Source organism: Cryptomeria japonica, chromosome 10 (genome assembly GCF_030272615.1).
Source record: "Cryptomeria japonica chromosome 10, Sugi_1.0, whole genome shotgun sequence".
NCBI classification, from domain to species: Eukaryota; Viridiplantae; Streptophyta; class Pinopsida; order Cupressales; family Cupressaceae; genus Cryptomeria; species Cryptomeria japonica.
The window spans coordinates 692,352,013-692,376,583 of record NC_081414.1 but is presented as its reverse complement, the minus strand read 5'-3'; the positions used below and the strand labels follow the sequence as shown (position 1 = coordinate 692,376,583).

At 38.2% G+C, this 24,571-nt stretch overlaps 1 protein-coding gene across 5 annotated transcripts in view; it reads left to right on the top strand.

Annotated features, from left to right (window-relative positions):
* The window catches only part of LOC131859680 (uncharacterized), an 81,389-nt gene that overhangs the window by 25,599 nt on the left and 31,219 nt on the right, over positions 1-24,571 (top strand). Inside the window, exon 4 of one of the 5 annotated variants that reach the window (XM_059213722.1) lies at positions 2,790-3,174. The exons of the other annotated variants lie outside the window; for them this stretch is intronic. Within the exon in view, the coding sequence (XP_059069705.1) occupies positions 2,790-2,837 (48 nt within the window). The 3' untranslated portion in view covers positions 2,838-3,174. Of the gene's footprint in view, positions 1-2,789; positions 3,175-24,571 lie in introns of those variants that run through there. 5 annotated transcript variants of the gene reach the window in all.

The following is a 24,571-nucleotide window of genomic DNA, read 5'->3' as shown; positions in this document are numbered from 1 at the left end:
AAGAAATTTTAAAAATCCTAAGCACCAAAGAATCCTTTTTTTCCAAAGGTCAAAACTTCATAATATATTATGAACAATAAGTGTTAATAGATTAACCATAAAGAGCTATTTTAACCTAATAGGTAAAAAAGATAGCTAACAGTATGGACGAGTTGTACAAAATTGCTCCAGAAAGTGTTAATCATCTCCATCAATCTATCTGAACCCATCGGCAACATTGAAATACTCCTCTGATCATGTTGACACCAACCCAAAAAGCCAGCACCAACCGCACTACAAGAGAACCTGAAAATGGGGACATTACAGTCCTTGTAAATCAAGATGTCCATATCTTTGGTGCCATAACTGCTGTGCATCCTTAATAGTAGCTTAACAAACAATTGCTTCACTTTTTTTGATTCTCAACGGGAACATTTGGTTCCTTGTGATCTAACGTAGTAATTAGCTTTCCTTCTTGTTGCTTATCATAGATGGTGAAAACTTTATCATTAAATTCTACTTCAAGTCCTTTTCAATGATCTGTCCAACATTTTTTAGATTATGCCTTAATTGTGGTGACTTATATGCGTCAGTAATTTCTGCTTCTCTTTGGCTGGTGTCTATATCCATCTTTCCTTTTCCACAAACTTTGAGTACTTTATTATCACCCAACTTTACATTACTTTTGAATTTTTTCACTAGTATTTGAAAATGCAACTCTCCAACCTGTCATATGATTTAGAACAACCTGAATCTAGAAATCGTACCTCATTCTTTGCGTCTTTAACTTTGTTTCATGAAAGGGAGAAGTGCAGTGGATCTTTATTTGTATCTTGGGAAATATTCCTTCTACAAAATTCTCATAATTCCCAAATTTGATGGCCTTATCCTCTGTCATGGGTTTCAATGATAAAAATGTGTCTAGTATTATAATCTAGGAGTGTGTGGTACACTTTTCCGAGCCATCAAATGTAGGAAGTGTCAACTTACCCAATGCCCGTTTGAGATCTCATGGATTTGTTTGTTGTCTCATCTCCTCTCTCTAAGCACCCTTGTTTTTTTTCTTGCTCATAAAATTTGTAAGTGACATGGCCTCCTTAATTTCAGTTGGTAGGAGTCTATACTCCTCGTAATTGGCCACTGTCCACAAGTATAGAAGTCTAGACTTCCGGTTCAACAATTACTTCTTCATGAGAGATGAACTTATGTTGGAAAGGTCTCATAGTAGAACTTACAACTATTCTTTGAGTGTTTTGGTGAATGTTTGCCCGTGACTAGCTGAATTCATTATCGTGTGCCCTCAATATGTTGATATTTTGCATAGTTGAAACCAACTATTCTTGAATATTTGCTAACTCTTCCTGTCCTTGTGCAAGACTCTCAAATTGGGCATTATCTGCATCCCCGTTATTTTGACCCATTACCTCTTTATCTTTTCGAGGTTCCTCTTTGTCATGTTGCTTGTAATAGATTTCAGCTGATCTGAATCTTTCCTCCTTTCTCTTTGATAATGCTTGATTTCCTTGTCATTTCCATGCCTGAGGTTTGTTTTAAAATTTTTCACAAATTTATGTCCCACAATTGGTAAGAAATATGCTTTGATACCATTACAATATTCCTTTTACAAATCTTACAATTCCCAAAATATTTTTATTTTCCAAGAATCTGATTTTATGATTCGCACAATTCCTTTTTTCTCTTTTTTGCATTCAAATAATTTATTATTTCCTTTTATTTTCCCTTTAAAAATATGTATTTACAACATTTTATTGAAATAAAATAGTATTGATAAAATTGAAATTAAGTATTAGTTGTCTTTTAATTTTGCATTACCTCCTTGTCTTTTTGAGGTTCCTCTGCATCCTTCTGTCCTACAATAATTTCCTGCTGATCTGAATCTTTCCTTCTTTCTCTTTGATAACACCTGATTTCTTTGTCACTTCTGTGCTTGTGCTTGATGTCGGCTCTAAAATTTTTTTAGACAAAATTATTTCCCACAGCTGGCAAGAAATCTACTCTGATACCATTGAAATATTCCTTTTGCAAAATCCTTACAATTCTTGAAATATTTTTGTTTTCCAGGAATTTGATGTCATGATTCCCACAATTCCTTTCTTTTTCTTTGGCTTTTAAATTTATAAAATTTAAATAACAAAGGCTGTCTAAAATAATATATTATTTTGTTTTTTTTGATCGGTAAGGGGCCGAAGCCGAGGCCACATTTTTGAGGGATCTCATCCTCAGAGATATTTTTTGCCATTGCGCATGCATGGCATCTCCACCTTATCACTATGTTGCACCACATGGCATCTCCACCTTATCACTCTGTTGCATGCACACGCCAGCTCACCCTTATATCTCCTTTGCCTTGATCAAGTGAATCGTTATCTCTTCGTCACTATTCGCAGGCGCCACCTTATCTCTCCATCGCCATGCGTAGTTATCTCTTTATCTCTCCACGGTGGCAATGCCCTCTCCTTATAACTCCCGTGCATCACACATTGCTTTTGCCAGCGGTTCCTCCACGTCATCATTTGTGTCTCCATGCTGCTAGCGTGTGCCTTGTCAGGGGCACTTGCGGGATGAAAGGCACGAGTTTTGAACTCGTGAGCACTCTATCAATAGGGATCATGATTTACTGTAACGTTGCGGGGTCATCCCAATTTTTTTTTTTTTAAAAAAATATATAATTGAAATAAAATATTAGTTGTCTTTTAATTTTGTATTTTTCAACAACTTAAATATTTAACCATTTAATATTTTAATTATTTTCCTCACAACCATCATTGTTACGAATAATATTAAAACAGGCCAAATATAATTTTAGACCTCATCACCAACACCAAAAGTGCATATGACAAATGTCTGTTTGAAATTCGGCATTCTCTAAAGATGATGGACCTCTCCAGGAAGTGTGGAACTCTCCCAGACTGTTGGATCCACACATGGAAGTAGCATTGTAGTCATCTTGGCTCTACGGACTCTCTACAACTGATTGATTAGCTTTTTGATAAAGCTAGTAGTCTCCAAGAAAGTTGGAGTTCCCAAAGTGTTGGTATGGATATTGATAAAGCTAGTAAAGTAGCATTGATAAAGCTAGTAAAGGGACATTGCAATCTTGTCTTCAACTTTTATTTGGATCCCTTGTGTACTCTTCGGAATAGTTATTTTTTCACCTTCATGGTGTTAAATTCTGGGTCAGATTTTTAAATTTGCAGAAGTTCAGAATATTAATTTTGATATGTATCAATTCTGATACAATATTTATTTTATTGATTAATCTGAAGATATAAATCCATCCTTCAATCGCCAGTTTTCAAAAATATTATTGAGTTGAATGTTCAGATTGCTGATTAATTATACCCAGTGTAGAATTCACAGAGATATTCGACTCAGCATATAAACCACAAAGATCTTAACGCAGCATATAACCACAAAGATCTTTCACGCACAGCTGTCTAGTATTCCACACACTGATATGTATCGCTATTTCTCTATGCACAGCTATATGTTATTTGCCGCTGTATATTGTCCACCGCTTAGTATGTATTATTCTTACGTAGCATATATATATATATATGTTGCAGACTTTACCCAAACACACCTGGCAAACCAATTATCCAGATCGCAGCATATACCTTTTATTCTTCTTATCGTGTTTCCTAATGCCCACGACTTGGAGATAAAATACCCAATAAGGGAACATGGACTGATATGTCCCCAATCGGGGAGTCACTAAGAAAGGGTGCGATTAGTTATGAGCAAACACCCGATACATTATGCAATCAATATGTAATTGATATTAGTTATCCACTAACAAAATGGATATTAGCACAAAAAGAACTAATAAAATAATAGTTAGAGAAATAATAAAATCGCTGATATAGGACAACGATCATAAGGAAATAAATAAACTGTTAATAAAGTTTATTACAGCAGTCAGGGGAAAGATATCTCCTGCTTCTATAACATTAACACTCCCTCTTAGCTTGTGATGTCCCCACTCTAGTCAGTTTCAGTGATTGATGGGTTAGTCCATTATTTTGGACTCTTGTAGGCTAACATTCTGGATAGAGGGTCTCAGTGGCAGTTCCACTTCTTCAGTTCAATGTTGGGTTCAGTTCTAGGGCCTTAGCAGTTAGTGTGTGGGCTTAGTTGAGGGATTTACTATTTATAGTAAGTCAATCTAGCAGTTGTGTTATTTTTAGTCAGGGCACCTGGACACATGGGGGCTATTCAGTATTGACTCTAGCTTCAAACGACACGTCAAAACACTAAATAATGAAGAAGATATTAATATTCTAGTGGCTAAGTTATTTAACTTATATGGTTATTATAAAGTCATAAAGTGACTTTATTAAATTAAAAAGCCACTTAATATTATAAAGTGATTTTTATTAAATCACTTAAATAATTTGGGCGCACAAGTTGACTATTAAACTATGCAAAGTTAGTTAAATACATTTTAATGTATTTAAAATGCATTTGGGTGTACTTAGTGAAAATCGTGCCATTTGGGATTATAAGGAAATTGGAAGCAATTCAAACTCTATTATTGATTATTTGACATTGCTTGATTTTGCTTTGTGGATTGTTTGAGACAAGGGTTTCAGAGGGTTTTCTATTTGTTGTGCGTTGCACACGCCCCTGTCACCGACAGGGTCCCCCTCCCTTCCTTTTTTTGGGCCTTTTTGTTTTTGCCCTGTCGAATTCCATATAGAGCCTCTCGTGTCCTTTCGAGCGAGCCTTCGATCAGTCTGTAAGATGATGATGATTGAGCCAAAAGAAGCCAGTGGCTCCATTAGGCTAGTCGAGCCCTCAGGCACGAATTCCAAAGATTGTTCAAACTTGTGAAATCGCCTTTAATAGGCGTAGGATGTTAGAGACTGGCGAATTCCGCCAAGTAAAGGACAACGCGCATGAAGGTCGCATGAGGACCCAAAGTCGCTAGTTTTTGCGTAAAATGATGAGAGATTGCACAATGCTCGTTTTTACCAAATTCACGAGATTTGAATGAATGGCGATTTTCGCCAGCTGAAAGGCAAAGGAAGAGCTAAATTTTCTCAAAATGGGCAAATGGGCCGAAATTGACAAAAGGTCTGAAAAGTGAAGAAGTTGGCCGAAAGTGCCCAAAGGGCTGAATTTCGGACCCCTTAAGAGAAATGTCAAAAAGTTAAAAAATCACCAAAATGCCCAAAAGGGGCGAATTTCGTACTTTCAGGCTGAAGTAAGAAAAATCCAAAAAGTTGACAAAAGTGCGTTAAGGTCCGAAAATGCAAAAAGTTGACAAAAGTGCCTTAAGGTCCGAAAATGCAAAAAGTTGACAAAAGTGCCTTAAGGTCCCAAAATGCTAAAAGTTGACAAAAGTGTCTTAAGGTTCGAAAATGCTAAAAGTTGACAAAAGTGCCTTATGGTCCGAAAATGCAAAAAGTTGACAAAGTACCTTATGGTTTGAAAAAGTTTAAAGTGACAAAAAGGCTAGATGGTCCGAAAAGTTAAAAGGTTGCCAAAACGTTCACAAAGTCCGAAATTTGCAAAAAGGATAAAAGTGCCGAAGTTTACACTTGGGGTGAAGACAAAGTTAAAGTTTTAAAGGGCCTCCATATCCTCGAAAATCGCGAGTTGGGGGAAGTGCGCGAGGAAAGCAAAGGTGGAAATTGGCGAAGTCACCAAATGGTGCGAAATTGGAAAATGACCATAAAGTTCGCATTGCTTGCAAACTCCTCATAAGGTTCGAAATTCGCCATCTAGGGCAAAGTCGCAACGCGTAAGGCAAATTTAAGGAATTCGAAATTGGCAAAATCCCCCATTCCTTCGAAGATCACAGCGCAGAGAGTGCAATAGGGGATAAAACGCGAAAGCATCCGAAGTTCGCGATTTGGGGGATGAAGATGTGAAGTTTAAAAGTCTACAAAAACCCTCATACTGCCAATGTTCGCGATTTGGAGGATGAAACTGCGAAGTTTCTGAAGTTTTAAAGTTCCCTCATTCCGCCGAAGTTAGGGTAAAATCGCGTGAGAGAGGATCGTGTAAGGTTTGAAAGGTGGAGCCAGAAAACACAATTTCCCAAGGTAAAAACGTTGACATAAACCCTTTCAAACATTCAAGTTCAATTACCATTTCGTCCAAGGTGAAGAATCGCTAAGTCTAAAACTCAAAATTACAAATTCTTTTCAAACTGCAGCCGCGGAAATTTGAATTAGAAAGTTAACCGTTGGAATTCAAAATTGCAGATCCTCCCATTCAAAATTTGCAGAACTATCCATCCGTTCTTGCACGGCAAATCGTGCAGTTTCTCGCTGTCCATTTTCACCAGGTAAGTATGCTTTACCTCTCTCGATCGTCTGAAACATTTACAAATTGGATAGATGTGTGCGTAGAAAATTGATTAAAATGCTTAAATCTTCAAAATTCGCATCTCTTTCTGTTTATAAGGCATCGTGCAAGGCAGTTGAAATCAGAACTTACTCCTAAGAATCAACCAGAAATTGCATTTTCAAACTTAGCAAAATTTCTCAAGCTTTGTCCATTTTTGAAAATTGATCTTGAAAATGCTTAAATATAAACCTGCAGTCGAAAGCTTCATAACTATTTATGTTTAAATCAATCAAGCTTGTAGCTAACAAAATCATGCTGGTTCCGATTCAATTTTTGAATTAATCCTTGAATGCTGGCATATTCTTTATCTAACACGCTTTGCTTCCCTTTTATCGCCTCGTAATCCATGTCCGACTGTGCAGGATAAATGCCTAAATCAGCAGTAGAATCATCAAAGACGCTTGCTACAGCCCAGACATCGCGAGCATCCAAATCAGATATCCCTTGCCGAGTCGAAAGGATGAAGTACCAGTATCAAAGAGGGGGATTGAGGGAGTCAAAAGTTCAGAGTGTCTGGGACAATGTCGGTGATACTGACCTAGGCCATATCGATATCCAAGATTTTAGGAGCCAAGTCTTCTCCCCTAATGCCTACGACAGGCCTAGGCAGATGATGGAAAGTGGCATCGCCCAAGCGGCGAGATTTCCTCCAGCAATGCAAAACTATGAATTAGTGGTAGAGGCTGCCCGACATTACTAGCCAGGTTCTAGATTGGTGCTCCTCGAGAACATGACCCTCGCTAACTTCACTCCTGAGGCCATTGGCGACGCATTCGACATTCCCTTCCCAAACAATCCCACAACCAGGACTATAGACAAAGCACAAGAGGCGTATGATATGAATCCTGCCAGATGCAGAACACTGATCAATGAAGAGTGGTACAAGGAGAGAAGACCTCCAAGCGTCAGAATTGGGAAAAAGACCCCAAGAAGTGACTTTCACAATGAGCATCGGGATATGGTCACATTGCTCAGCAGGGTTATGGGACTTCCTAAATCCAACTACTTTGAAGAGTGGATGTTTTATTTCACAGAGCAAGTCTTCGTTGGGAAGTCCAGGTTTGATTGGGCCCAGATTATAAGCGACAACATCCACACTCAGCTAATTGAACTCGAGACAAACAAGTACTTCACTATGACCTCCTATTTGGTCTACATGTTCGCCAAGAACCAGCCACTGCCAGGTTTGATAATGAAAGGTGAAATTGGGAATGGACCCGATCAAGTAAAGGTGTACGATTGTTACCCACAACTTCACTATTAGGATATAGCTCAAAGAGAAAAGAACAACCCGGCTTATGCAGTTGGCCAGTATGAGCGCATCAATGACGCCTTCACAATGCGCCTGGTCAGGCTAATGCAGGGAGGATTACACATAAGGCTCTCAAAGCAAGGTACTATTCTAGTACAGAGATACGAGGCTTGGTTCATCCAATTCCCAAGGTTCTCCTATATCCAGATAGCTGGCTTTGATGGTGCCCCTCTCCGACTTCCATGGTACCCAATCGACAAGATAGTTCTTATGGAGGTCGCAAGGCAGTCACGTCCGGTCGGCATTTTACTCAGAGACAACAAACATGTTGGATTCACATTCCCCATGATTATAGGCAACCAGGATGTCCATCTAAAGACCCCCACCCAAGCAGAGGAATCCTTCACAGAGCTGGCCTCTTATGGCCTACAGGAGCATTTTCCAAGGAAATGCTTCGACCATGACAATCTGGCAAAGAGGGCCTATGGTAGGCAGTATAGAGCAAAGGAGTCAGTTGAAGATTATTGGAAAAACTGCTCTGATGACTATGAGGTCCGGAGGTGTGAATATTCGAGGCAGAGTGTGCAGCAGATGATACTCTATGAATATCGTTGGGTCCCAGATTAACTCACAGATTCAGGGAATTGTCTGCAAGTCCGAGAATTTGAGGCAGTAAGGCATCTTTTGCCAGGTGTTGATTGGTCGCAAGACCCGATCACTGATTTTGAGGCAGTCATGGCAGCCCCAGCAAGATATACAGACCAATGGTTTCATCAGCAGATTGAGTGACTAATTCATGGAGTCCAGTTCACCTACCACTTAATGGGTAGCCTCGATTCTCAGTCCTCCGAAGATGAGGGAACTTCCAGTGCACCTAGAGAAGAAATTGAAAAGCCCGAGAAAAGAAAGAAGGCTAAGGCTTGCAGAGGGACTCAGACATCTAAGAGAACAAGAAGGGAAAAGATTCCCATTAGGAGACCAGAGGTCACTTCATCGTCAAAGGACCCTAGTTTGTTCGATAATGTAGTAGAACTAGACTATATACCCGCTTTGCCTTCCCAGAGTGACATTGATGCATTTGGAGTTGATGATCCTCCCGCACCCGACCCCTAGACGTCGAGTTGAGAGCTATTGAATCAGCCGAGCCGGGTAACCAAATTGAGGAAGGAGAGATTCCATCCATCCAGGGGATCGAAGTGCGTGAACCTACCCAACAGAGCCGCTATGAATTGCTGCTCCATAATACTACCAAAGATGAGTCTACCGTTGAAGGAGAGCAAAGGACAGATAAGACCTGTGAGCTTGAAAGAACTGAAACACAACCATCACGCGAAGGCACCCGACAATTGTTTAGTGAAGTGGGAGAAAATTCGTTTGCAAGCAAGGAACTTGACACCTCCTCCTCCTCCTCCACCCCTTCGCTAACAGAACAGCTACGAATTTGTGATGAGTCGGCTGAAAACATCAAAGAACAGAATGCAAATTTAACCATATCATTAGCCCAGGTTGTACCTCAAGAATGGTTAATTGCCAGAGCCCAGCGCAAGGCCGCCACCAAACCACCCATCGATTTGGAGTACATCTTTTCACGTATAGATCAAGCTAAAGCTAAGGGGAAGAAAAAGCCCAAGGCATATTCTAGAATGACTAAAGATGAGCAAAGGAACCGTACTCTTCACATTGCCACCCCACCTGTAGACAAGCCAACATATCAGATTATACTGGCAGATTATAGCATCACGACTGTCCCCATCAGACGAGCCACTAAGGAATAAGAAAAGGAGGAATTCAAGGATTCAGTACAGAACATATTTAGGTAACTTGAAGAAATAATAGCTGAAAATAATGTGTATCGAGCTTGTGCTGAACAGGTCGAAGGGTACATCAATCAACTCCTAAGACCATTACACAATGCTTCCGAATCCCACATTCCCCCAACAACATTAGCACATAGAACCACAACAGAATTTGAAGGAGTATGGGACACTGCAAGGGCCGTCAAGGAATGGATGCAAGGCATTAAAGAGAGAGGGGAGCGAATCTTTGAGGATCTGCGCGAAATGGCCCTCCATAGGGAAGCTATTGTTATCAAAATGTGTAAACTAAAGAAAGAATGCTATAACATTCATGAGGTGATGGCAAAGACTTTGCCCCTTGTTTGGGCTCTATTCTGGACCTGTTCTCAGATCCCTGCTGCTGATGCTATCCTAAATCCTTATGGCATCAGTACCTTCAAAGATTGGTATTGGATCCTCAGCATGAAGGACGACATGAGGGATAGTATCAACAAAAGTCATGATAAGTGCGATGACACTTTATCAAATGTGAAGGACCTTGGTCAGAGGATCCTCAAATCCACGGTTCCTGGTTGGAGGAATGATATGGAAGATAGTGAGGTGCAACCGCAGTGGGAAGACTGGCTCATTCCCAAAATCGTGTACTCCATAGGGGATCTAAATTTTGCTTCTGAGCTTCAAGCAGACATATCATGTTTTGAAAATCACAAGTCGTGCTGGAGAGAGGAACTGGAGAATTTAGATGGCCTCCTACAAGGTATCCATTACAAGATGTTCAATTTGCCTATGCCGCCAACGACCGAATTATTTAAGTTATGCTTGAGGTTTCAGGACTACGTTCGGGTAGAACATGTAGCTGTTTGAGATATCTGGGGAGAATATTTGCATGACGAAGTCGAGTTCATCACTGAAGAATCTAGAGTTGGAAAGGAAAAAGTGCTCTCCTAAAGTGTTTTTCCTTTTTTAATTTTGAAAAGTGCACTTTTTGGCCAAAGGGTCATGTTTGACTTCCAAGTCAACTAAATGTAAAACTTTATGTGTATGCAACTTTTGGATTATTTTGGATAAGTTCTAATTACCTTTTTGGGTAGTTATTACTCCCTTTGGGGTGGTTGTTGATATTTGCCTCCCATTTATGGGTATGGGCAGCCATGTCTTATGGATGAATCTGGGCCATTTGTTTAGATTAAATCTTGGCCATTCATCCATTTTTGAGGCCTATTTAAGGGATTGGTTTTCCCTCATTTTGTAAGAAGTTCTTGGATTGTTGCTGAAGCTCTGGCAAAATTTACAGGATTTAATGCAAAGTTAAGACTGTTTCAAGTTTCCTTGTGAGTGCATGGTCTCCTTCATTAATTTAGAATTTTTTCAGTTATGCTTCTTTCCTTTATATAACATTTTCTAAGTAAACATCTGATAGAATCCTCGCTGTTCATACCATTAGGGAATGGCTGATTGTCCTTCCTTCTGCATGGTTAATCTGAACCTTTCACATGCTTAGTTCGGTTGTTGAATGCTCACTGAATGAATGCCAAAATTCTGATGTTGTATTTAATAGCATGAAAATCCAATTTTCCCTTGAAGATCGCACCAGATTGATGCAAGTGTAAAGCGGAAAAATCGCGATCGAACCCTAGTTGTTCTCCCCTCTTCCGACTCCGAGGAGAGAGAAGGGAGGTTCGCTAGGATTCGATGGTTTTTCACTTAGGGGAGAGACTTTACATTCAAAAGAGGGGTTGAAACTCATAAGATCCAATCCCACGCAATGCAAGATTGGATGCTAAATGAATTTCAAGGGTTAGGAAAGCAAGGCTACCCTCTTTTGTAAAGAATGTTGTTAAGGAAATCAAGCTAAGCATGCATAGAAAGTCATAAAGATTCGCTTATAAACTGAGTTCGGGTTATAGGATGAAGCTGCGGACCTGGAATTAGCAGTAAAATGTCGATACGGCGCTGTCCTGCAAATTTGAGCAAAAGTTGTCGGGACGATGGCGCCCGACGCCACGGTCCTCCGAAAAATCCGCGAAACGAAGGGGGATCTGTTCGTCTCTGCACAAGGATTCCAGATCTTCAATTTCAGCCGCGTACCTGCAACCTACACACAGAAAAGCGAAGACGATTGGGGGGTTAGGGATTGGGGGTTTGCCTTTAGGTCAAACCCCGGTTTTGGAATTAACCAAGAAATGAGCAAGAGCTGTAAATGTAAATGACTGTAAAACAAGTACTAATACCTTGTTCTAAGGATGTTTGTATCCTTATGTGCGAAGGTTTAGATGTTGTATGTTGTATGTTGTATGTTGTAGCATGTAGTATGTGATCTCCTCTTCAATGGTTGAATCCTTGTCTTGAATGCAACACTTAGCCTTGAATGGAGACTTGAGATGATCAATTGCTTGAAGGAATGCTTGAATGCTTGAATGCTTGAGTATAATTTCCACGCCTTGTACACATATCCTCTTCATATCCCAAATGAGAGAGAAAAATGTAGTTTATATACTTGTCATTTAGGGCTGATAGACTGATTTTCTCGACCTTAGGCCGACCAGGAAATGTAATTTCCAAATTGCAAACAAAAAGACCCGAGCCCCTTAGGAGACCGGGCCCAAAATAGGACCCAGGGACCAGGGCGCTGGGCGCTCTGGTCCCACCTCCCGGGACAGCAGGGTGCAAGGAGGTTCAGGCCAGGGTGCTTGAAAAATGCAGTTTTCAGTGTCGTGAGCAAGTTTCAGGGTCTCCATTCAGGTTGCGTGTTGCGTCGCCATCGTGAAGACCGAAATGCAGTCGAAATTGCAAGTGTCGCAATTTTAGGACGCTACAGCAAGTATTGTGCTTAAATGGCTGGTAATGCTTAATTTAGTTATTTGGAGGTGTCCGTCTGTTTACTAAATCTGCTATCTTAGTTAAAATTTATATTTTCTGTATCTCTCTCTCTCTCTATCCCTCTTTTTTCCCCTTTTTTATCAAGAGAATCCACAGTCCTATTGAAAGCAGTATCAACCCAACTTAAACCATTTGATAAGTAAGACCGTTAAAGTTTTGGGGAACTCATCCAACAATTGCCTATTTCACCGTAAGTCCCCCTTGTGTTTCCAGCAAAACACATCAAACCATCGAGTAATCCCGCAATCAAGACCTAACAAATGAAACCTTGAGGTTGTCCCCTTTGATCAAGCGCGAGAAATAGCATTAGGGATTTCCTTATCTCAAGAGAGGATAGGATACTCAACAAGTTTATTCTATTCTGCATTGGCCATATGGAGTTTGTAGCAATGCGACTTTAGACACGTCAACACTATTGAAGAATGTGCATTCTTCATGGATCTGTGATTCTGAGGCTGTGAAAGATCAACTGAATTATTGCAAACTGAGAGGGCTTCATTCAGGGGTCTTTATGTGCTTCATCAAAGATTAATGTATTCAGTTATTTGCAGATTTTGAATAAGAAGAGGGACATTTAGGTTCAAGCATCCCATTTGCAGCATTTTGATTTCAATAAAAGCAGTCATACACTTCTCCTTTGTTGGCCGTACACTTTCAGCTCGCCACGTGGGGGTTCTAGGAAGGACGTTTTTGATTGGAGGCTGAAACGCCTCCCTATTTTGCATTCTGAGTGCATAGTTCTCAACGCCTAGCTTATTTAGGCTATTCCATTATTTTTCTGGCTCAGAGAAATCACATTCTGGGTTTGTACTCTCATTTTGGTTAGTTTACTAGTTTTGGCTGGCAAACTCCATAATTCTTCATTTAAAATAAGCGGAGGACCTACGGGTATGCTATTAGTAGTAGAATTAATTGTAACTGTTATCTTATTCATAATTCAGTTGCATTTGCTCTCAATTATGTTTCAATTCAATTTTATGTGCAATTCTTGCCTGGAACACTTGTTATTTTTTGCTTTAAAATTGTTCAAAAACTTTGAAAAAATCCAAAAACACAACAACAATAGTATTTCAAGAGAGTTAGAACCAGTAGGGTTCTTACATAGCTAGGGAGGTAACTTTCTATGTATACATGTCATGGAGTCTCTCAATCATGACATCGATTGACATTTACGTAACATGTTGTTTATTAGTATTAAAAATAAGACACGATCAAGAAATGTCTTGATCGGTTATGACCGATCAAGGCATTGCTTGACCGTGCCTTGTTTGTCATATACTTATAGTAAGTGGCATTCGTGAGATAGGACATAGAAAATATTAAATGCTCCCCTCATCTTCTACAAGCAAGAAGATAGTTAGACATATACAATAAGAACGTAATAATACATATCAGATAATAGAAATATATCTTGCATATTGAATTGAGAATTGAACAATATTAACATGGTATCAGAGCCAGGTTGAATCGAACCTGAGGCTGTTCAATTTTATGGAAAATTTATAGCAAAGCATATATTCAACATCAAAATTCTTCTAATGGCTAGCGTTATATTGAACATGGCATCAGAACAGGTTCAGTTCTGGGCCGGTCTGGAGTTTAAAATCCTTGTGATCATATTTATGGTCTCAATCAAGGAATGGTTGATGATCATGATATTATTAGAAATTGTTGCACCGCGGATGCATAGGCATGTCTGTTGACTATCGAGAATATGACAATGGTGTGAGGGCCATCGCTACGAAACTCAATGGTGGTCATCATTGAAAAGACATTGGAGATGATATATTGCAAATGGAAAATCATGATTTCGTTCGAGTCTGATTCATAGGAATACAAATACGTTTATGTTGTCGCACATATCATATAACCGTCGAATTATGTTTTTAAAGGAACAGACAGAAGCACATTGATTATTATTCACGTGGAGGAAGACCAAATAACACATATCTAAGCAAGCGACAAAGAAAACAAACAAATCACGCAAGGCACACATCAAACAACACAGTAAGCAACTTAACCATTCCACAATATAATTCACAAGAAATACAAAACATGAATGAGATGCATACAAAGCATATATAGAGCATAGAGCATCCACAAAGCAAACATGAATCAAACATAATATAAGACAGGTAAGACATAAAGTAGATATGCAAGACAATTACGAAGCATAGAATATTCTATGAGCACACAATATAATAAACACATTAAAAAACTTAACACAATATAATTCATGTGACATACGGAACATGAAGCAGACACATACAAGGAATAAAGAGTTCACAAATCACACATGAACAAAACATGATGTAATCACATAACGCACAAAGCATTCATGCAAGAGATAGAGCACACACACAAAACATGCAAGACACGAAGAAAACACATATGTCACGCAAGAAAAAATTGAAGCATATAATGACAATCTTAAAACACAAAGATTAGAGAAAACAGGACACAGATATGATACAGACACATAAGCCACAAAGCATATCTCAAGACACGGAGGGAACACATAAAACACACAATTGTAAGAAATGCTTAATCCACAAGCCATTCACATGTTTTAGATTCCAAGTAAGAGACGTAAAAAAGAAAGCATAAGACACATAAATGCATAAGACCTAGAGCAAAAAAATATGGCATACGAGACGAATACGAAGCATATAATGACATTCTTAGCAAGCAAAGATTCCAAGTAAGAAACACATTAGATAAAAATCATAGAAGCAAGAGACAACGTGAACAAACAAATCACGCAAGACACGCAAAAAAAAACACATTAAGCAACTTAATCAATCCACAATATAATTCACAGGAAATACAAAACATGGATTAGATACATACAAAGCATATATAGAACAGAGAGCATGCACAAAGCAAACATAAATCAAACATCATGTAAGATAGGTGAGACATGAAGCAGACATGCAAGACAATTACGAAGCATACAATGTCAATCTAAGCAAACAAAGAGTCCAAGCATGTGAGGTAAAGAGACCTCAATAAACAAGGATGTCATAATACCGTCATCATCCCTAGAGTTTCATGAACACATTCAAGAATTTAATCCATCCACAATGTAATTCATGGGGAAAACACATGCAGGGTATAGAGCAGACACAAAGCAGACATCATACACATATAACAGACACATTGAGGAACTTAATCAATACAAAATATCATTCATGTGTTATACATAATAACAAGCGGACACATACAACATGCATAGCATACACATCTCAGACCTAATCAAACATGATGCAGACACAAAAGGCACAAAGTATATATGCAAGACAAGAAGCACACATAGAAAATACAGAAGAATGAGAACAAACACTCATGGCATACAATAAAAATACAAAGAATATAACGACAATGTTAGCAAACATAGTTTCCAAGCAGTGAGGTAAAAAGACCCCGATATGAAAAATTGTCTCAATACCAACAACCATCACCATAATTTCACAAACACATTGAGAAATTTAATGAATCAACAAATTCATTCACAAGAAATAAAAAACATCGAGTAGACACATGTATCACATAAAGCATACACAAACAAGACATGATACAAACACGAGGCGGAAAGCATATACATCAAACACGGAGCAAACAAATATGGCGTACAATACACAAAGCAATAACACAAAATGCATTAGACACACAACAAACAAATATGACGTACAACACGAATACAAAGTATATGATGACATTCTTAGCAAACAAAGATTCGAAGTAAGAGATACGTAAGCGAGACACCATAGAAGCAAGCAACAAAGAAAACAAACAAATCACGCAAGGCATGCAACAAACAACACATTAAGCAACTTAAGCAATCCACAATATAATTCAAAGGTAATACAAAACATGGGTTAGATGCATCCAAAGCATATATAGAGCATAGAGCATGCACAAAGCAAACATGAATCATGCATCATATAAGACGGGTAAAAGATAACACAGATATGCAAGACTATTACAAAGCATATAATATTTGATTAACACACAATTTAATAAACACATTCAAAAACTTAATTAACACAATATAATTCATGTGGTGTACAAAACATGAAAAAGACACATACAAGAAATAAAGAATACAAAGATCAGACATGAATAAAACATGATGCAGACACATAATGCACAAACCATTCACGCAAGACATAGAGCACACACACGAAACATGCAAGACACGAAGAAAACACATGGCATGCAAGAAAAATACGAAGCATATAATGACAATCTTAACACACAAAGATTACAGCAAACATGATACATATATGATATAGACACGTAAGCCACAAAGCATATTGCAAGACATGATGGAGCCTAACATAATACTACTCGATATACATTCGATATATACTATATGCACCCCGATATAATATGCAACCCGATCTAATGCAATCCGATAATATTTTAATCGGAGTCATTATTATGTTAGATCGATATTCATCTAGATACAAGATTCATTAGATAGATGATCATGAGGAAGATGCATAGTATGATTTAATCAATAGTTTGATCATATACAAATATAGAATGACTATCAAGGATGATTCAATTGCTTGATGGTTTTATCATAGTTATCGATATGATAAATGATTGAATGAGAGACTTCATTTATCTCTCATTCAATCATTTATCTTACCGAAGCTATTATGCATTAACACTCCCTCTTAGCTAGGTAAGATGAATGTAGACAATATATTCAAGCATCATAATTTAATTGATAGTGATCATTTTAGTCATTCATGGGAATCACACCACTTAATCATTTGGTATGAAGTATCACCTATACACGTGATACTAGAGTTCATTATGTCAACCTTGCAATTGACAGGATATCACCTAAGCATGTGATATCAGTATTGCCTACACGCAATACTTAAGGATAATCATATGAGAAAGATTAATTTCTCACCTTATCCTAGTTGTGATAAGTGCACTAACACTTTATACAAATGTTATATCACCTAATCACATGATATGAAGTATCGCCTAGACACATGATACAAATGTCCATCACGTCAGTCTTGTGATGACAGGATATCACCTAAGCACGTGATATCAGTATTGCTTAAACACACAATACTTAAGGATAATCATATGAGAAAGATTTAAATTCTCATCTTATCCAAGTTGTGGTATGTGCATTAACACTTCATATGAATGTTTTACCTCAACACAATCATGGCTTCATTCATGATCCACCAGAGATCCACCATGATAACTGGTTTGGACATTATAAGATCGTTTGGACAATGCCAACAAAGATACTTAATCAAGGCCCAATCGGTTATACCCATACCGATTTAAATAATATTACTTTGCTTATTAATCATGCACATAAAGATTAAACGAATAATGTATAAAGCATGGTGATAGTAAATAATCGGTTTACCGAATATGTAAGGCTGATAGGCTATTTACATAGTTGGTTTCAGTTAGTCAGCCTGTAGGATTACTATTGACACTATATATTATCAACACTCCCTCTTAGCTAGGGAAGATAAAGTTACCATATCTATCATCTCATTTCTTATGATGGTCAGGATTCCTTATGAGGTTTCATAATCGTACTCTACATAGGATTATACCATTCAAATATGAAGTATCACCTAAACACGTGATACAAGGGGTTAGTCATATTGTAATGACATGATATCACCTAAGCACGTGATATTAGTATTGCCTACACGCGCAATACTTAAGGATAATCATATGAAAATAATTAAATTTGCAACATATCCAAGTTGTGATAAGTGCACTAGCATTCTATTTCAAATGTAATATCACAACAAAATCATGGCACATCCATGACATACCATAGATCCTATCACGATAACTGGTTTGAACATCATAAGATCGTCACCTTATGATGTTCCCATACAAGTGTACAATATTTGAGAAGTCGTCACTTCTTGAATATGAACACAGGGGGTTACACCCATAGAAGTCCTAACACAACAAAGAAGTTTACACATTAAACATCTTATTGATATGCAAGTATAGTTTACAAAACAGATTACCTTTCTATCATACCCAAACCTTTTCTGAAGTGATCAACCTTCACTCTGGAAAGGGGTTTGGTCAGAATATCTGTAGTCTGGTCTCCTGTATTCAAATACTCCAATTGGATCACATTTTTGTCTACCATATCTCGCACGTAATGGTATGGGATCTCAATATGCTTGGATCTATCATGGAACACTGGATTCACTGAAAATTTTATGCAGCTTTGATTGTCGCAATGAATAATAGTAGGTTTCATAGGATCACCAAACAATCCCACAAGTAACTTTCTAAGCCACACTGCTTCTCGGGCAGCCATGGAGGCAACAATGTATTCGGCCTCGATGGAACTTTGCGCTACAGAAGATTGGTTTCTGCTGATCCAGGATATCATGGCTGATCCCAAACTGAAGCAACACCCAGAGGTGCTTTTCCTGTCAGTCACACTTCCAACCCAATCTGAATCTGTGAATCCGTGTAGATTAAGATCAACTTTCTCATACTTGAGACCGAGATTTAAGGTGCCTTGTAAGTATCTCATAATGTGTTTTACTGCAACCAGGTGTATCTCCTTTGGCTCACACATAAGTTGACTCAAAGCATTCACTGCATAGCAGATATCTGGCCTTGTATTTACCAGGTACATAAGAGACCCAATCATCCACCTATACATGGTAGGATCTACAAGATCTTCATGATGATGTGGCTCCCTCTGAAGCCCAAGTTCTTGCATCAATCTCTTGACCTCCTCGTCTAAGGTTGCCTCTGATGGATTGTCAGACTCCCTCTGAATGTTAATTTCTCCTCCTCTTTTGAAAAAATGTCTCCAACCACTCACTCAGTCTCATTGCAGCAATTTCCAAGTTCTTCCTTCCTTGAATACAGTCTTTATTCAATCTTTCGTCACCCTTTTGCTCCTTGATCCGTACTAGAAGCATTTTAAAGAGAGATTAATAATAGTTCAAGGGATCAAGCTACTTGTAGAGAAATAGACCAATGCTGGAAGCATACATGATTCACTATTACCAATGTTATTGCATGAATTTATACCACACATAAAATTCATGATCATTAATCGAGGGTACAAACAAACAAATAAATACTTATCTCTTAATTGTTGGTATGAATTGTGCTAGACCTGTAGCTGTGATTCATCTTCACCGCCTTCAATGTTGCCATCCCATGCAACCAACCTCATAATTTCCAAAAAACAGAGGCTCCCCAACTTCCAACGATTGCCTCAGTTCACATGCCTGGCTAGAATGAAACTTCATACTGTTCAAATCTGTAATTTGTGTCCAAAGGCTCACACCAATTGTGGTCACAATCTCCTAGGCTTAGCAAATGAGAATCGCCACTCAATCTTGAAGTGTCAAGCAATAAGAGGATCCCATGTCCCACAAACTCTGTCAATACACATGCCTTAATAAACCTATATTGTCACCCAACAACATAATGTAATATAGCTGCCAGAGTTAAGACTTTCCATCGCTCAACAACAACATCTAAATATGATGCTAGTACTGGAAAACTCTAACAAGTACTCGTATAAATTGTTTTGCTTGCAAGACTTGACATTTTACGAATCTTCAATTGTAAAACCTCTCTGCAAATCTTTCACCCCTGAACTTGATATATATATTTCACTATGCTATGTATAGGAAACTCATACCAAAGCCGTAGTATATATTTGAACTGTTGTATACTTAATATATCATTGATGTCCCATCTAGTCTTCTTTATGTCTTCGTCTATGGATTCAATTCAGATCTTAGAATCCTTACTTGATTTTACCAAGGGATAAATTTGCCTTCATATACTTATGTCATAACAGTAAGTCAGATTTCTCCTTTTTTTAAAAAAATTTAAAATTTGGGTAGGCGATAATCTTAATCATTCTTATCGATTCATCATACATCAACAATTGTTTTCTATTTCACTACTGCTCCAAGACATTCCAAATACTCACCATTACTCCCTAGCAATCAACAGTTTGGCAGCATCATAACCTTATATCGATTAACAGTAAAAGTGCCCATCTCTGAATTTATATTTATCGATACTCTTGTAATTGGCAGTTTTCGGTGAGACTGGTTTTTGTCTCATCGACATTTATCTTTTTCGATGAGATTTGCTCTTTCACTAAGACCCCTTCTATCTTCTATCAGGATTCATTGTTATATCGATATGTATTCTTTTGAGGTGACTATGTTCTGGTCTTGACGATGTAGCCTTGTTTCAATGTGAGATGGTAGTTCGACAAGAAAGCTTTTGTCTCTTATCAACATCTTGGCGAACTACCTTTTTTGGTGCGACCATAGAACTATCTTAATGATTTGATGAAAGTAGGGTTTTGTGTGGGGCCTAGCCAGGTCTCTTATTGGCCTATCATGTTCGACTGAAAAAGTGGAAGTGTATATCTTTTGTTCCAAATTTATGTTTCTCTCGATCCTCCGATCTTCGATCCCTGATTACCAGGCCCACTTTGTCTGAGTGTCTGCAGATGTCCAAGTGGTGCATGCTCATTGGTTCACTTATGTCAAGTTGGTTTCATGCGTCCCCTTTTCTCCTTTGTGCCCTATGTTGCCAAGTGGCGTGCGTTGATTGGCTCTCTTGGTCATATGGGCCCCGTGGTGAAATGGCCTTTTGCCAAGACTTGCCCTTTTGGTAAGATTATTTCATCCTTTCGGTACCCTCTTGCACTACACCGAAATCCTTTGTTTGGTGTGACTGTGTGCTATCTGAGCTATAGCAATAAAGGTTTATCTTTGTGACACCAAAGTTGTCACAACGACAAAGATTGACAGTGCAGTTAATGGTAAAGTACAAGGTTCTTCGTCCATGTGTTCGTGGTTATCCTATTGGTGATAGTTTATTGGTCCACAATGACTAAGAGTTGTTTGTGTGGGGGCCGCCTACCTTTTCAACATGACTTCCTCTTTCTCCATGACTTGTTTTCCTTCTAGTCGAGCGGTATATGTTATATCGAAATGGGGCGCACAATGGAAGGCTAAAGGTTTTGATTATCTTAGTATACGTAATCTGTCACATCAATATATGTTTGACCACATGAATAGGTAAATGCATCCAGTTGGCAGGTGCTGATTGGTCCATCTTGGCAGTGAGTTGTTCGAGTGGGGTCCCCTTGGTGATGTGGCCTTTTTCGGAGTGACTTTCCTTTTCGGAGAGATTGAATCTCCCTCTCTTCGGCACTTCATGCTACACCAAAAAGACTTTTTTCGGTGTGACATTCATTGTATCTGGCCAATAAAGATATTTCTTATCGACCTGACTTCGCGTTTCGTTGTGACACTAAAATGCCTCTTGTAGACCCTTTGTGCTATAGTGATAGGGTTTATGCTCGGTAAGACGATATCTTTCAGTGATAAAACCTTAAAGGCCATTTTTGACCAAATGAAAATATTTTGACACCACGAATGCAGTGTGATTGTTGTTTTGTCCACATGGGCAGTTGACTCCAATTGACCAAGTGACTTGAAAGGTGAAATAGATGATGTGGTGAATGCAGAACAAGAAAAAAACAATTATATTGAAAAGATGTGGTTGCTTGCAGAGATGATCTTCATTAAATGAGTTGCACATTTGTGAGGCTTGAGATGTGCATAAGATTTATTCTTTGGCCAATCAAGCAACTAGACATATGAATATAAAATTAGAGAAATTAGGCAACCGGATTGTGAAGAAGATTATGCAATTAATAATGGGCTACAAGACAGATTTATACACAACTCGAGAAGGACATTTTGAATTCCTTTGGAGGGAAACCAACATGGATAGAAATAATTTTATTTTTTTTAAAATGGAAATTTTCTTTGTGTGATGTTGAGCTATGTTGAACTAGTTGAGTTGAGTTGACAGAGAAGATGAGTTGGACTGGGAATTGAAAATGTGAATGTACTCCAAGTGTATTGGTAGAAGAAAAAGAGTCTGGAGTGATAGAAAGAGTTGATGGGGACAAAAAGAGGTGAGTTTGCAGTAGCCAGAGAGAATTATGAGTATTTTGGGAAGCTAAGTGACAGAAGAGAGTTGTAGAGAAATATAGTGGAGCGCAGAAAAGAGGGAAGTGGCTACAGAAGAATCTAAGTGAGCATAAGAGAGGATTTAGGGTATGCAACTACAAAGGTGAAGTGTTGTTGGATTGAGAGAGGAGTAATCTCAGAGTTGCAGTCAAGTGGAGTAGTGTGTTTATCTTGAGAAGAGGTCAAAAGCAAAAAATAGAGATGTGTACATTCAGATAGAGAGAGAATGGAAAGAGAGTAGGAGGCAGAGCCAAGTGTGTGAAAAAGGAGTGTATGCGGATAAAAAATACTACAGAGACAAACAATAAGAGGAGAATAGTGTCATATGTAAATAGGTAGAAGACTAAGAGAAGGGGGAATTGATTTACAAAGGTCAAAGAGCAAAAAAGAGATATCACATGGATTACATATCAGAGCAACAATGTGTAGAAGAACTCCATGTTGTAAGGTGTCACAAAACTCATTTGTCAATCATTATAATTCTTTGAGTGGGTGCTCAAAATAGAGGTAGGTTTTCCTTTGAGTGGGTGCTCATAAAATCAGGGGTTGGTGCTCCTTTGGGTAGGTGCCCATAAAATTCAGGGGTTGGTGCTCCTTTGGTTTGGTTCCCATAAATGTTGTAATAAGTTTTTCATAGTGAGGCTGGATTTGAGTAGTAGACTCTAGCATCTTTTCTCACCGAGGTTTTTCCCACATTGGGTTTTCCTTGTATATCACGTGTCATGTGGTTTACTCTTGTGTGAATGTGATTTTTGATCTATTACCTTATTAGTGTTGGCACAATTTGAATTAAAGTTTTAAATTTTTAATTATCACTCATTCACCCCCTTCCCCCTCTTAGTGACCTATTGTGTTCCTTCAAAAGAATCTCATTGGACTTTATCACCAAACTCCCCAAGGTGTTAGCATTATGTTATGTGTTGTCATTGATGTCAAATCCTGTGGTCTGGATTAGGTCCAGATGTGGTACGTTGAGTAGAAGAGTTTGAATAAGGCGTGTTAAGTCTTTGGAGGTTTCCCAAATTTATCAGATATTTTGGTTTTTAAGAAGATGTTATTCAATGCTATTTTTGGGTCCGGATTGGTCCAGAGCTTGAGGTTTTTTTAGATTAGACATTAAAGTTGGGTAATGACAGTTATATTGTATGCCTGTAAAGTTTTTCGTCCGGCTGTGGTGATGTGTGGAACGTGTTGTCATGTTCGATGAGGAATGGTATAATAAGATCTACTTCTCATTCCCTCCCACCACCAGAATGATTAGTGGAGACCTATTTTAGATCTCTGTATGAGCTAACGTTGAGATATGGCTTTTTGTGTTGATGATATGCGAGATTAAAAGAATCCAGTTGCTGTGTGAGTATAGTTTTACAGATTGTTATCGAAAGCAGTTCTGATAGTGCAGATTGTTGTTTTTAGTGGTGAAATATCTTCATCTTTCTTTCTTTTTCGATAGTGAGGCTTTTTGGACAGTTATCCCTCTAGCAGTAAGCCTTTCTGTGCAGTGATCCCACCTGTAGTGAGCACCTTGGCAGTGGGCCATCCTTTGTAAAAATCACCGTAACAAGTGTGACCTTAACCAACGTTTATATATTGAGAATTATCATTCTCTGTGGTTTTTCCCTTCTTTGGTTTTCCACATAAAGTCTAGTGTTTCTTGTGTCTGATTTGTTTTGTGCATATGCTTCTATGTTTGTCATTTCTGCTAATTGTTTTGGATCTGTCAATTAAGTTTAAATGAAAATTTCATTGTCAATTGATTCACCATCCCCCCTCTGTTGCTCGAAAATTCCACAATTGGTATCAAAGATTTGGTTCCTTGATATAGAGCTTAACCGCTTGAGGTAGATCTTGATTCGATGACACATAAATTATCTATTCCTATCTTTGAAGGATCCGATTATAGTTTCTAGAAAGTTAAGATGAGATTTATCTGGTTTCTTTGGGTTACAACAATTGGAAGGCTATGGAGACTAAGTATGTTCAATCGGAAAATGATCTTAATACTTTGGATGAGATTCAAAATAATGAAGAAAATGAAAAAGCAAGGTATGTTATTTTTAGTGCATTATAAAAATTGAATTGACAAAGGTTATTTCATTGAATACTTCTTATGAGGTTTGGCAGAAACAAAAATATCTATGAAGGGAATGAGAGAGTTGAGTTGACAAAGAGGCTAATAGCTAAGTGAAGATATGAAAATCTAAAGATGGAAGAAGGAGAAGACA